Genomic DNA, 15226 nt, shown 5'->3' with positions numbered 1-15226 from the left:
ATTTTCATTACTCTAGCACTGCATAGGCCAAAAAACTACAAAATATGTGCTGATAGATGCTAACTGTTTTGTTGCTGCCTTTTTTTTTTTTTTTGCTCTGTGCCCCCGATTTAACTGTTCCTGCAGCTCCTTTGCTGCATGCTCAGCCTCTGTGATCTGTACATGAAGATATTCTGGCTTCTCCCAGTGGTGCAAGGAAGCTGTATCTGCAATAGGGAGCAACCTGTTCAAGTGTTATCCAAACTGATGTTATTGTTTTAGTGTTGTGAGACAAAGTAATGATCCAAATCTGTTTTGGAGTTGTGATTAGGCAGAGCTGCCACAGCCACATCATGGCTATTGGCAGGCTTTGAGCAATAACTCCAAGTTAAAAAAAAAATATGATTTGCAAGTATGCATTGCAACTACAGAGATACTCTCTGAAAGCTCCAAATTACTTTGCACAAGGCTCAGTTGACTTGCTCTGCTGATGAAGAGAAAACCAGCAAGTTTCTCAGCTCTGCAGGGCTCCGTTTCCTGTATTGTATACCTTTTTTGCTTTGCTGCAACCCAGAATGAAGCTTCCAGAATTCTAGTATTAACAGAACAAAAATCTGACCCTAAAAAAAGTATTGTGTAGTTGCTGTTTGAGAAACTCTTTGAAGTTGGCTTTTTTCTTAATATTTCCATTAGATGTAAGCATATGAGAAACAGGAGTATGCTATTCCCCTTGGATGGAGAGTATCCCTAGAGAGGATAGAAGTTGCAGTATTACATATTTTCACAAATTTAAGGGGTCCAGGACTCCAAGCAATGAACGTGGTTGCTGAATTGGGCATTCTAAGATAGTCCTGGATTAAAAATAGATCTCTTTGACATCAGTGTTTGATAATACTGAGAAACAGAGAATAAGTAAGATGGGAAGAGCATAATAGTATTACCTCTCTCCATGCCCTTTCTTCAGAAGCCTGTGACATTAAGCCTTGAATAGCGATGCAAAACTCATCGGGGAGCCTTCATGGACATCTGTACTTCACTATCAGTGTAACTGGTTTATTTGGGTTACATTTATCAGTGCAATGGGTTTATTTTACCAAGAGATTAAAAGCTCCTCCACTGGATATACATTTAAAATTAACCTTTGGAAAATAGAGGTATTAGCATTTTTTTCAGAAATTAATTACCAATTAGCTGATCTCTAATAAAGGTCTTGTTATTGAATGTCTACCAGAATTTGAGTGCTGCTGTTTGGGTCCATTTCTCTTGCTTCTGTGTTTCTAGTTGGAACTGGGCGAAGGCCAGAAACTGTCTTTAGGTCTGAATCTCAAGGGAAGACTCACCACCCATCCTTGGGGTGTAACAATTGTTTATCTCAATGCTGAAAGCTCAAAGGCAAAACTCTTCCAGAGTCCTTGCCATCCATAAAATGTTGTGGACTGTTTGTCATGCAAACACCCCCTTTAGTATGTCCTGCATAAGACCAGAAACTGGCCAGTGTCCTGGGAACTTCAATGCAGAATTTTAATGCACACAGAAAAAATAGGACGCGTCTTAAATTTCATAGACCAAACCATTTCTTGGTAGCTTTCTTGATGGTTGTAAAATAAGTAATAGTATTCGAGGCAATAGAAGAACAGCATTTTGGCTTTGATAGTAATTGATCCCCAGTGTTCTAGATTTAATTTGTTTGGTGAGAAACAGAACTTCTGCAAAGGCAGTAAAGCTTCATGGACCACGAATAACAGCTGTTAAATTATTTCTGCTGCTTTTTACCTCTTTGCTTATAGAGCTCTATTTTGGATGGCAGCCAGTGTGTGCTAGTTGGAAGGTGAGATAGCAGTCTTTATTACATGAGTCAGTCCCAAGTGTTAAAAACCTGAACACACTTAAGAAGTAAAACAGATGTAGGTTCTTTTTCTGGCTGTTCTCAATTCTGGCTTCTGTGTATACAAGCCTTAATCCCATAAAAGTATTCAAATTAGTAGATTATCTGTGGAGGTTAGCTCATAGCAAGGAGAATAATTCGAGGAGCACATACTTACTATTTAAAAAGTGTGGCGCTGGTAGGATGTTGAGATTCAAAAGTTTAGACTCTTACATTCCAGCGACTGAATGTTGGCAAGGCACTACTCAAATTTAGACTTGCATATTAACATATTTATGAAGTTACAGCAGCATTTTTTTTTAAAGTTACTTTCATCTACAAATTTTTATTCTGTCCTACAGCCTTCAGTTGTAGACTGACATCTAAGCTTATCCTTTGATTAAAGATAAGCTATTGGCAACTGACATGCTTTTTAAAAACTTCACTTAAATTGTAAATGGTATTTTCATCTGTAAACAGCTATTGGATACTAGAGAAAGGAATGTAATATACAATACCAAATGTTAATTTATGCAGGAGTATGGGTACAAAGTACTTGCTGCGTGCTGCATGAGAGCATGGTGTGCAAACACTATGGTACATCAGCTGCTCTGATAACCAAGAAGCTGCTTTCAAGCTACAGTGCTGGACTAGGCAGCACAAAGTGTTGGAGCGGAAAAGGATTGAGAGGGATAAAAGACTTTTTTTCTGCTTCTAACAGTCAACACTGTGGACTTTCATAGTTTGAAACACCCTTTTTGGTACTTGTAATTAATACTGACTTGAAACTGTCATGCTTTTCCAGAGCATTAAAATGTGGTGCATATTTTATGCAGCTCTGTGTTCACAAAGAAATAAATGCGGATTTCTCCGTCTAAAAGGAGGGCATTGCAAAACTTTGTTCAAAGGGTAAAAAGCATTTAAGTTGAAAAGTTAGATTCAGTCACCATTAAATTCCAGTGTGATGGCACCAGCTTGTTCTGCTGCACCCTGTCTCCCACAGACCCTGTGTGGTGGTCATCCACGTTTCCCATCGGGTCTGCCGGTGCACATGCTCGCCCACAAGAGAGAGCGCATTACAGAGCTGAACACTGGAGGGGAATAGGGAGCTCGCTGTGAAAGAGCAGATGTTGGGCAGACACAGGACAGGCAGAAAGAGGGAATATCAGTGAATGAAACTGGATTTGGTTTGGGGGGAGGCTGGAGCAGAGGATCATGGAGGGAGTTAGGCAGGTTTAGGGAAAGGACTCTGAGGGAGCCTGGGGTATAGAGGAAAAAAGTTGGGGCAAGGTGGTGTACGTGTTCCTTTGCTTCTCGTATTCAATGAGAAGGTAATGGGAGGAGGGGAATGTGGAAGAATATTGTCCTGGGGATAGGGAGAGAAGCAAAGCTGTAAGATCACTTCTTTCTAGTTCCTGAGATAGACAAAACCAAGCTCCTCAAAGTTTGAGGGCTGCTCCCTTCAGACACCTTGACCCCTCTTGATTTCAGTTGCAAAAAAGATGACAACAACAAGGACAGTATCAATACTGAGCGCAAGAGACAACCCTTTGTGTCACCAGAACAGTTCCTCTACCCTGTGCCCTGCCACCTTCTGTCTGGGTGGGAGGCTGGGAGAGGATTTCAGCTGCTCTGGAGGCTGGCTTGCAGGAGAGGCAGTTCAGGCCTGCCAAGTGAATGGAAATACACCGGTTGCATGGTGTAAAGGCAGGTGTGTTCATCTTGCTTGGGGGTATGCAGCTTTTCATAACTTTCTCAATGGTCTGTGTGGCCAGCTCAACTAAAAGTTGTTTGGTTCCTAGTGTAGCTTATGTTTCTTCTCTATAATATACCTTTTCCTTGCGGGGGAGAGAGGAGAGCCGAGATAGGATGAACATAGGGTAGTTCTGTTAGCGGATTTTTCCTGTCATCATTTCATACTCTCAGATTAGTATAGATACGGGATTACCAACACCGAGCTCAGTTCAGTCAAAGCCATAGATGAGTCTTGGTCTTTTCCTTTGTGGTGTGACATTAGAGAGGCTGTTGGCTTGAGTTGCTTCCTTGATGGTCCTTAAATGAAAGTGCTCAGCTAACCTAAATATTTGTTCTGAATGGGATAGATTTCCCTGCCTATTAGGAGTAAAATGTCTCTAAATAGATAATCCTGTTTACAGAGATCTGGTATTGTTTTCTCAAAGTGCTACAGCTATGTAGAAGACTTCTGCTTACGTTTTAGAGGACCACAGCTACAGTATAACACCGTTATCCTTACTTATGGGATAGAAAGCACTGTAGCTAGTGGTCAGCAGTGAAAACAGTTCTAAAGCATTCCAGTATTTATTGCATGGATTATTTTTTTTTTTAGATATCACATTTCAGATTTTACAGGCTTTGTCAAGTGAGTTATTGTCATTTGTTCTGCCCACAGCTTGTGTTGTGTTGATTGCTGGCCAGATGATCTCAGCTTTCACTGTGGACTAGCTCAGGGGAAGATCCTTACTGAAGGCTTAAGAACAGGCAATATTAGATTTCAGCCATGCTTTTCCGTAGCAAATAGTTGAATTCCCTTTTTCTTAGGAGGACCCAACTCTAATTCCTCCTGAGAAGTTGGTGTGGGACCATAAAACCTATCTAAGAAGCAGGGGAAGCTGGAGGTTGTTTGAGATTGTTTTTCATATCTGGTCTAAGAAGGTAGAAGGGTGATTGTGATAATTGGTGGTTTGTGGATTTTTTTTGTTTGTTTGTTTTTAGGAAAACCCCAGAAGCTTTCCCCCAAACGCTTTATTTTTCACTTCTTTTATAGTTCTCAGGAAAAACAGTGTTTCTGAAATACAATTGCTGGGATCTTTGACTTTACAAATTACTTGTGTGACTTATTCTTCAGGTTACTATCGTACAGAAAGAGATAAGGGGACACAGTATGAGCTGTTTTATAAGAAGATGGATGGCATGGAATACAGGCATGTCACCTTGTTCCGACCTTTTGGACCCCTCATGAAAGTGAAGAGTGAAACGGTCGATATTTCTAGATCAATGATTAACATTATTGTCCCTCTTGCTGGAAGAACTGAGGCATTTGCACAATTTATGCAAAACTTTAGGTAGGTGCGTGAGATTGTATAGTGAGCTCTATTGCTGATTTTCAGTATTTTGTTTCATTTTCAAAATGAATTTCTGTTCTGGTGGATTGGTGACAGAACTAATGATTCCAACATTGTGTGCAACTGCCTTGGGATGTTTGTAATCGAACTGATTGTGTAGAGAAAATATTCCTTCTAAAAGTATTTAAGAGATTCTCAAACTGCACCAAAACCCCTTTTAGACTAAATGCCGGGACCACAGTGAACCTGGACACAGATGATCTTGAACATCGTTTCTGTATTTACAACAGTTTTTGAGCTCCTGTTTAAAAAACAAGGTGTTGGAATGAGACACACAGTATTGGAACCTTCTGATTCAAATGGGAAAGATGGGGAAAGAAGAGGGAAAACATCTTCTGTGTTTTCTTTAGAAGCTAGTTGAAGTCTGACCAGAATAATTAAATCTGCTAATACTTTTAAATGTAATAGCTTTACCTGAAGCTTCTGTTGTGTTGCAAGTAATTGTTAATATCAGCTTATCTTTGTGCTTGTAGGGATGTGTGTATTCATCAGGATAAGCGTGTTCACCTCACAGTGGTGTATTTTGGACAAGATGGGCTATCAGAAGTAAAAAGCATCCTAGAATCCGTAGCTAGGTAAGTGTGTCGATCCAATGTCAGTCAATACAAACTATATTGATGGGCATTTAAAATGGTTTTTAAAAAGGATAAAATAATAAAAAGAATAATTTTATAGTCCATTACAGGTTAATAGGAAAAGTAAGCTTTATTTACAGTACACTATTTTTTGGTCGGCATTTTACAGCTTAAGTTGCAAAAGTCTCCTGAAGACTACTAAAAATCAAGTTAATAGGCCAAAAAAGACTAACAGCAGTGGCTTTGAGGTTTCTGTCTGACAGTCCAAAAAACAACAGGGGTGAGTTTTGCAGTGAATATTCAGTCATGCTAACTGATTGATTAGAATTAAAGTTCTTTGGAACTGGGATGCACACTTTTATAGTTCTTCCACTGGAGAATCAGTTTTATTTAATGATAAGGAGAAGGAATGTAGTCAAAGTAGGCTGGTGGGCTGTTGAGTGTGAGAAGTTAAGTTTTGCCCTCTGTCCTCTAGGTACTAGGTAATTGGGCCCATACTTACCTTCTGCTATAAAACAATGTTAGACACCGTTTGTCTTGGCAAATACCGTTACAGTAGTATGGATTTAAAATTCCCAAATGTTGCTTTTCGTTCCGCCGGAGGGATGGGACAGGTAGTAGCGTCTGTAAGCCTGTAGCCAAGGGGCTGCATCTCTGCCTGAGCTCTTGTGCTCGTCCCTGAGCTGGGACCCCGTTCCCCGCGTTAGCCAAGAAGAGCTGGGCTCCCAGGTATCCATCGCCATCTCACAACGCAGGCCAGGGCTCTCTCTGCTCGGTGAAACGTATCAGGCGCAGGCTGTTGTGTCGCTGGCTTAATATCTGGCGGCGAGTTGGCCTGCCATGCACGGACATCTTCTAGGAAGGGAGGAGTGCTTCTGCCCTCCCCTCACAGAGCCTCCCTGGCATCTAGCTTGCCGAGTGCCGGACGCCTCTGTTTCTGAGGCCTCTCTGCTGCCTGCCGTGCTCCCTGTGAGGCGTCCTCTTCTTCTCACAGCACTGAGTCAGGTTCAGTGCTGCCAACTCACTGGGCATTTATCTGGTTCTTTATCTTCTTAGCGGTGCTACTGTTGAGTATCTTCGCTCTGTTCTCAGCAAGCATTGACCTCTGAAGTGTCACCAAAGTAGACACTTAACTTTGCTTGAAGATGTTCCCCGGGTGTATTTCCAGTCTCCCTTTGCTGCTCCTTCCCTCTTCTGCGATGAGTACAGGTGTGTGTGCTACTGGTATGAAATACTGAGGAGAAGCAAACTGACTGGGTTACGGTGGCATCACCAGACAGATGGCCTTTTGCCTTGTGAGTTTCCTACTGTCAAGACTCTGGCTTTCTGTTTCTCTCTGACATAGGGAAGACAGATATTGCTCTGTTAGTCAGGACTTCTTAGTTTATGGGGACAAATTTTAGATGGCATTGTAATTTCAGAGAACACTTGAATTCACGTCAGTTGCCAAAAGGCCTTTTAAATCTGTCCAAATGATTAAATGCAAAGTGAAGTTATGAAGTAAGACTGAGGTCCATCTTTTTACAATGTCTAAGCTCTGACACTTAAAATAGACAACTAAGTGGAACAGGATATTTTTTTCTCATCCCGATGATATAACTTTTTAAAAAAATTTCCAGAGTTTAATTACTGTAAACTGCTGAAAAAGTATAAATGGTCCCTTCTGCTGCCCCCCCCCCGCCCCGATTTATTTTGGGTTTGGTTCTGTTTTTCTTCTAGAGAAACTAACTTCCACAATTACACGCTTGTCTCTCTGAATGAGGAATTTAACCGAGGCCGGGGACTTGACATGGGTGCCAGAGCCTGGGAAAAGGGCGAGGTCCTGATGTTCTTCTGTGATGTTGATGTTTATTTCACAGCCGAGTTCCTCAACAGTTGTCGCTTAAATGCTGAGCCTGGTATGTCCCTTTACAGTTGCTGTAACTGAGTCTTCTTGTCTTGTTTGGCTTAAACTGGCCTGTGTTAAACATAGAGGAAACTAACTTGAATGGTAGAGCTTATTCAATACCATGCACCTAGGAAAATGAAAAATTCTCTGTGCACAAAAGACAATAACTTTTGCCTTAGTGTAGCTTGTTTTAAGGACATGGGGTTTTTTGTACAGTAAGTACCATTTTCACATTTTCTTAAGATTTGGCTGTCTAAAAGAAAGCTGGACAGTTTAATTGCTTTAACATGTAAATTTGTATAGCAAAACTCAATGTAGCACTTACGGTGGAAGAAGATTTTTGTTATACTGAAATCTAACAAGTTTGGTTTATGTCTTCTCACACTTGTGTGGCCATGACATGTCGCATATGAATAGTTTTCAGTAGAGCTACACAATGTGCTCCTTACAGAGACTGAGCTAATGTTCCACATTTACATCCCAAGCTCTGAAATTTTCTGACCATTTTTCTCAAGTTTGTATGAAGCTTGCTTGTTCTACAACCTTCTGCCAAGAAGGATAAAGCTTTCTTGATTTAACAGGTGTGCTAGTTAAGACCTTCTCCTGTCAAACATTTGTTTGGGTTCTTTTTTTTAATGCTTACTCTTATTCCAGATTTGTTGCAGCCAGAAACCATTTTCTCCAAATGTCAGTTTGGAATGAATAGGTACTTTTTCTTCACATAATAAACGGGCACAAAAATCTGCTATAAGCCAGATACTTGGATTCTATTTCTTGCTTTTTCTTTCATTTCTGTCTGTCTCTGCACTTCATGAAACGAGTTGTGTAAATAATTGGAAAAACTTTGGAGAAGAGCATCTTGTGAGCTTTCTCAAGGGAGTTTGGCAAACTGCTTGACAATTCATACTGACACTTTGTCACCTTTGCTTCAAATGAGATCTGAAAATGCTTCTCACGTGTTCAGAGTTCGTGCCCAAATCAGGGTACTGAGTATTCTTGCGGGCTGTTGTCAATACCTTTGCAGCACTGGCAATGCAAGAGATCCTTGAAAAATATTTATCTGGCTTCTGTAATAGGCGTAGAACCAGTGTCACAGCATGATCAGGATACTCGTGATGCTTAATGCCCTTGCAGGGGACATCCTGGATGTACACTCTTTTAAATGCTTGTGGAAAGAGACAAGCTCATGAAACTCAAACTATGCAAGGTGTTACTTAGACTTGGTTATTTTTTAGCTTTACTGCATACCATTATTGCAGGAATTTTTCACTGTAATCTAATGTGATATTGTGATATATAATATATATAATATTTTATATGTATGTAAGTATGTATAACTATATATAAATGTATATCTGTGTATACCTATAGAGTATATATAAATACATATACATATATTTTTTAATCCTGTGGGCTCTGCCCCACTAGATGTTGTGGGCTACCTAGACGGGAAATCCTAGCAGTTAGACGTTCTATTTATTTGTTTTCACTAGGTGGCTAATAGCTAATATTTTACAGAATGAGAATATTTCTGGTTTCCTCTTGCCTTCAGAAAGTATGCCCACAGTGAGTAACAATTACCTTTTGACTTCCAGGGAAAAAGGTTTTTTATCCTGTGGTATTCAGCCTTTATAATCCTGCTATTGTCTATGCCAACCAAGATATACCACCCCCTGTGGAGCAACAATTGGTAAGTAGCATGATTTATTCTGGATAGAACTAGTCATGCTTTGTATAAAACAAAATTAAGTGTAACTTAATAGTCTCTTTGGGATATCTTATGACCTTTGGCAGTGCATATCTAAACAGTTTTCTCCATTATGGGCAAAGCACTTGGAATAAAATCTTATCAAACAGTACAAAACTCGTTCTTCGATAAACTTGGAGTTCTACCTAGATTTAAAAAGAAAAAATGTGCTATTAATCAAATGAAGTTGGTAGTTCTGATCTATGGCTTAATTCTGGCTTGGAAAGCCATTATTTTAGAAGGAGAGTGGCATAACACAGCAGCAACTTTCATCTCACGTTCCAGCAAACAAAGAAGTGGAAAAAAAACTATGAACGGTCCTTGATAAGCTTCCCTCGGTGTCGACTCTCTTTGCTAACTACCAAGTTGCAGGAAGTGTGCCAAGTAACTCGAGATGGACTAAAATGTTCAGTCAGTTGCTTGCTTCATGCTGTGGACAGCTGTACTCTGTGCAGATTGTTTCTTTACCTTTGCCATCCAACATCTGCCAGAACCATTGGCTGTTATACTGCTAATTTCATCTTGCTTTTGGAATGAGAAACACTGCCTCTGGGGAAGCTTGTAGTCAAAATAATAAACAAATAAACCCCACAAACGTTCAAGGGAATAGGTTTAAAGATAATTTGGGGCTCAGCAGAATGAAGGAAGTACTGTATTTCTGGGTCTTTGTTGCCTGAAGGTGGAATGGCCACAGTCAATGTCCAGCCTGACTCTCTTTCAAGAAACTGCATAAATGAAACTGGGTTTTGCAGCTGGGACTTGTCAGGTAGACTGGTTTGGAGGAGAGAGAGTGCAGCACAGCCTTACTAAAAGAAAAGAAAAACATAACCCTCACTCCCTACGCTGTTTGCAGGGATCCTACTGAAAGTAGGAGGGAAGCTTTTGCATGTGGCTTCAGATAGTCACAGCTGAGAGAGGAGTGAGCTCCTGCCTGACAACTCGGCTGGCTACTTTTTTGAACAACTTTATAGTTGCTGACTTCAATCACAAACCTTACTTTTCTTGCCATATCAGAACAAGAAGAGACAAATGTGGCCTTAGAAACCAGGTACGAATTGGAGTATCAGGAACAGATGATTTGGCAATAGACTACCAAAAATTTACTGCTTGGTCTCTGCAGATAATAGAAAATAGAAGTGGTGTGGCAGAAAGATAAATGTGGAAACTGCAATGAGAGTAAGTATTTGAGATCGGATGGCAAAGGGTGAAGTGAACAGCAGGTAATTAGGAAGCCCACATCTGTGCATGATACAGAACTATTAGAAGTATATGTGCTGTATCTTGCACTGAGCAAATGATCGGAAGAGCTTAGCTTTCTACAAAACCAAGTGCAAGGTACCTCCTTCAATGTATTTTGCATTTCAAAATGATACTCTTTTAAAATTGCAGGTACACAAGAAGGATTCTGGTTTCTGGCGGGATTTTGGCTTTGGGATGACTTGTCAATATCGGACAGACTTTCTGACTGTTGGTAAGATGAAACTGTAAAAAAAAAATAAATTTGCATGTTTAAAAATTGAATTCTCTGTTCTTATTTAACAACAGGAGAGTAATGCATTTATTTCGTTTATTATTTTCCCAAGCCCAGCAGTCAGACTTGCTTGACAAGTTTGACCAATGAGATAAATAAGTTTTTCTAGAAGTTGATGTCCCATCTGATGAGTTTGTTGAGTCACAATATTTTTTAGCAGCAACATTTCACTCTTTTTTTTTTTTTTCTTTGTGACTGTCTGAAGCAAGTTAATCAAGTTTAAGAAACACATCCCTCAAGTAAACCACTAACATAGACAAGAAGCTCTCAAATTCTTTCTTTTAAATAACCTTGAGTAGTTGAATATAGTTGTTCGAGGCTTTAGAAGTATGCTTTGGCACCGCCTTGTGGCATGCTATTAAAATTGAGAACAGCTTGGTGTGCTTAAATTTGGAAGACCGTCTTGAAGATAGTCTGCCAGAAGGTGTAGTGATATAGCCATATGTGCTGTATAATGGCTTGAATGCGGGCTGATTTCTAATAGCAGTCATATTGCCATGTATATGGTATATGCTAAATAAAGACTTCATAATTCTAGAGTTTTGAAATTGTGCATGAGTCTAGGTCGATTTTCACTATGGTTCTGGAAAGGCAAGAGAACTTAAAATGGTAGAACAGCTTCCTTTACTTAATCCAGCTTTCTGAGTTGTGACCTAGGGAGTAATTGCTGGCATTTTTAGAGAGGGCTTTTCATATGGTGCATGACTGCTTCATTTTCCAGCTGCTAAAATCCATTATGATTGCTAAAAATAACCCAAAAGTATAGCCAGTGAGGTTTGCCTACAGTTTTCTGCAGCTGTCACATGGGATGTCATGCATAATGCGATTTGGAGACACTGTTCTAAGAGACGTTCTGAAGCCAGCAGTGCATGATCTGTGTCTTGGGTAGTTTCCACCGCAAAGGATGTGGTATGCTTGAAGCTCCTCTCCCTCAATTTGGCATGCTTTGGCATGGAGAACTTGGAAGTTAATTGCTCCAGAATTTCTGGTATGTTGTAGAGATTTGGTAATATGTTACACAAGGAGTGTTGCTCTTTTTGCCTTACATCTAGCCTGTGTGCCAAAATAACATCTTCTGATATTGTTTTTGTAGGGGGTTTTGACTTGGAAGTGAAAGGCTGGGGCGGCGAGGATGTTCACCTTTACAGAAAGTACTTGCACGGTGACCTTATTGTGATCAGGACACCAGTCCCTGGTCTCTTTCACCTCTGGCACGAGAAACATTGTGCAGACGAACTCACTCCAGAGCAGTATCGCATGTGTATCCAGTCCAAAGCCATGAACGAGGCCTCTCACTCGCACCTTGGGATGCTGGTCTTCAGGGAAGAGATTGAGACTCACCTCCGTAAGCAGGCTTACAGGACTAACAGCGAAGCAGTGGGTTAAATGTCACCCCTGTGATATTTGATGACTTCAAATTCACAATGAACCAGCATCATTTTACAGCCTTAATTCAGCTTAAAAATGCAGTGCCTCTCTTTTTCAGTGAAGAAGAGTCTAGAGGGTTTTTGGTTCTTCTATTTGATTTCCGAGTAATGCTTTGACTGATATGCTATTACCTACATACTTTGCAAGTTCAAGCACCTCAAATAAATTGGAAAGCGTGTGTAGTTCAAGGAAAGTGTCTTCAGTATCGACTGGAAAAAATCAATGGAATGTACAACCCAACAATTTTCCACATGGTACATTTCAATTCTTATATTTGCATTATTTTAAGAATTAAATTAAATAATCTTTTGTGTTGTCTTGAGTATTTTCAGTCTGTGTGGCTCACTGTGCTGTGACTTTAGAAGGACTAAAATACACTTGTAGAAACAAGAGAAAGGTGTGAAAAAGAATCTCGCCCTGAAAGCTATACAGAATGTCATGACTGGTACACCAACTGTTCAGGTTGCTGATTTCACAGCAAGGGCCACATTTGCTCTATTAACAGACATTCACGTGGTTGAATATAGAATAATTCATGTGAATGAGGGGAATGAAAATCTTTTTAAGTGGAATTTTAGAGCATATAATGTAATTTCACACTGCAAAAGAGACACCACCTTCTTATCTCGGTGGTGGATCAGGCAAGTTGGGAACATTCCAGCTGGGCGTTTCTGGGTCTGGTCTTTTCCCACAGTAGATGTCACATCACAGAATCCCTTCTATAAACTGAGCTATGCTATTAAACTTGTTTGTTTAAAGAGTTTTGGCCCCACTCCTCCTTATTCAAAGGCCTTGCCTGTACATCTCGTCCTTCAAGTTGAGGAACCATCTTTCCATTCCCATATAAATTTATTAGAGGCCCGTTTGCTATTATGCCGGTATTGTCCTTTTGCTTTCTTTTTCTGGTATTTTCCTGACATGTTTTCGGAAGGCAGTCATACACTCATAGTGTTTTGGTGACTGAAAAAGCAAGTGCTATTACAGTCTTTCTTCATACAATGCTCTCCATTCCACTGATTATCCTAGTAGCCTTATTCTTCACTTTTTCAGTTGAGGGGGTTTTAGGGGTTTTTTTTGTTTGTTTGTTTTTTGAGCATGCATAAGCAGAATTATGCTGTGGTCTCATTAGTGCCTTGTATAATGGCACTACTACTTCGCTACTTCCCTTTTGGGTATTTTGGGATGCATAAACAGTTTAAATGCAGGCAGGTCATTTTTCTCCATGTTGTCTTATATGCTACCATATGGCATGCCTCATTTTTAATACATTTGTTTGTAGAATGAATGCTGAGAACGCTAATTCTGTGGTTAAACCGTTTGCATGGTCTCCACTGAATTTAGAAATTAGTTGAAAACCCTTCTCAAACCGGGTGATTAAGATCTGTTCATGAATTCAGTTTGCTTCAAGAATTCTGAAGGCAACTAAAGATTTGAATGGTTGGCTTCTGAATAGCAGATACGCTGTGCAAATAGTTCTGGGCACTGATCCTTTTTATATGTACATAAAATTTGCCTTTATGTAACTTATTGTGGAGAACAGTGTACTGTATTGTACTTAGAGTGAAGAGAATGCATTGCAAGACTTCTTGCAATTGATATTCTCAGTATAATAAATGGAATTTCTGCATTTTAGAAATTGTTTTAAGCTGTTTCTTTGAAATAAGTTTGTACAATAATATTTTACAAGGCAGGTGACACACCGGATTCAAGTAATAGTATTTGCAGCGAGAAGTTCAACCAGCTCAGTTTTGTATCTCAAGTGAAATCTACCCAGACCAGATACGAAAGTGCGGAGTTAGTCCCCCAGACAACTTAAACTTATACCAGATGTTATCTTACTTCAAGATATGTTGGTGGTTCCTAACAAAAATAACAAGGTACCAGTGAGGAAAAGATTAAATACATAGGCATAATGATTTGGGGTAAAGATGTGAGTGCGACCTTCTGCTGAGACTCCAGCCCTTAAAACTTCAGCTGCTACTGCTGTCCTGGCTCTGCTGCACAAGAATAAGCATGAAAAATGCCTCTCATTGACACCACCACTGCTTGGCACATGCTGGGATGGATACTGAGGTAGTGCAGAGGTGTTACGCATTGCTGCGGCTCAGCCACTACCACAGAAGGATCCGGTTATCATGTTTTAGGAACATAGCAGGCTGCTGATGCTGATAGCCAGATCTCTTGCCTTCTGCTATTTTCCACTGAGGGGTTGTGCTTATCAGCAATGGTGAGGAAGGAGGACAGTGTCACCTGTCCACATCTGTGCGATCCAAAAGAGTCTACGGTGTCGATGCTGGAAGGCAATCAAGGAAGTCTGGAGCTGAATGCAGTCAACAGGAACCACTTTTGAAAATGTTTTTTCCATTCAGCATCCCGAGATGTGGAAGTGAATGCATTGGAGTTAAAAGGAAGTCAGAACTCTTAGAAATAGTTAATGTCAGGGTTGGGTATTGACACAAGTAGTCCAAATGACTGATTATTTGAGGGCTCCTGAACTTTCAGGGGCCCTTGCAGGCCTGGTCTTTCTCATGTTGTAGTTCAGCTCCCTGCATTAACTGCCTGTGTAAGAACATGTTGCTATGGCACACATCAGCTGGACAGCTCATTAGGAGCAGAGGCAACCATCACCTATTGCATTCGTTACAAAAGCCAGAGATGCTGCTATGCGCTGCGTGCTGTGTTAAGTCGATGCGAGGTACTTGCAGCTCAATGGTAGTAACAAGAGCAAGGATAATTTTAAGCATGGAATCTCCTCGGATGTGTTTTGCGGCTGCGTGGTACTGGATTCGGTATACATGCCTCACCATGTGCATCTGCGGGGAAGATGGTTTTACTGCTAACAGTCAATCTGTAGAACGTTTACAGCAGGAAAATGCTCGGCTCTAATACTGCTTTACAGGTTGTGGAGTAGCTTATTAGCAACTCTGACAATGGAAATCAAATCAGTTACTTAAAAGCTCTTACTCATGATTTAAAACTTGCACTTCCAGGGAATTATTACTAATCCTGTACAGTTCATGTTCCCTAATGACTTTACCATTTTACCTACTCATTTGTCTCTAAATTATTAT

The 15226-nt window shown here is 40.3% G+C and overlaps 1 protein-coding gene across 7 annotated transcripts in view; it reads left to right on the top strand.

The window, feature by feature from the left end:
• The window catches only part of CSGALNACT2 (chondroitin sulfate N-acetylgalactosaminyltransferase 2), a 36731-nt gene extending 22940 nt beyond the window's left edge, over positions 1–13791 (top strand). For 2 of the 7 annotated variants that reach the window (XM_069796170.1, XM_069796171.1), the window contains exons 3-8: positions 4710–4926; positions 5460–5561; positions 7281–7459; positions 9045–9139; positions 10586–10667; positions 11821–13791. In XM_069796170.1, coding sequence (XP_069652271.1) covers positions 4710–4926; positions 5460–5561; positions 7281–7459; positions 9045–9139; positions 10586–10667; positions 11821–12113 — 968 coding nt within the window. In that variant the 3' untranslated portion in view covers positions 12114–13791. Of the gene's footprint in view, positions 1–4709; positions 4927–5459; positions 5562–6617; positions 7238–7280; positions 7460–9044; positions 9140–10210; positions 10539–10585; positions 10668–11513; positions 11794–11820 lie in introns of those variants that run through there. The other 5 variants (XM_069796172.1, XR_011326819.1, XM_069796173.1 and 2 more) reach the window with 5 other exon arrangements.
• The last annotated feature ends 1435 nt before the right edge of the window (positions 13792–15226 follow it).

Source organism: Haliaeetus albicilla, chromosome 11 (genome assembly GCF_947461875.1).
Source record: "Haliaeetus albicilla chromosome 11, bHalAlb1.1, whole genome shotgun sequence".
Classification (NCBI taxonomy): Eukaryota; Metazoa; Chordata; class Aves; order Accipitriformes; family Accipitridae; genus Haliaeetus; species Haliaeetus albicilla.
The sequence above is the reverse complement of the archived record's forward strand: the minus strand, read 5'-3'. Positions and strand labels throughout refer to the sequence as shown.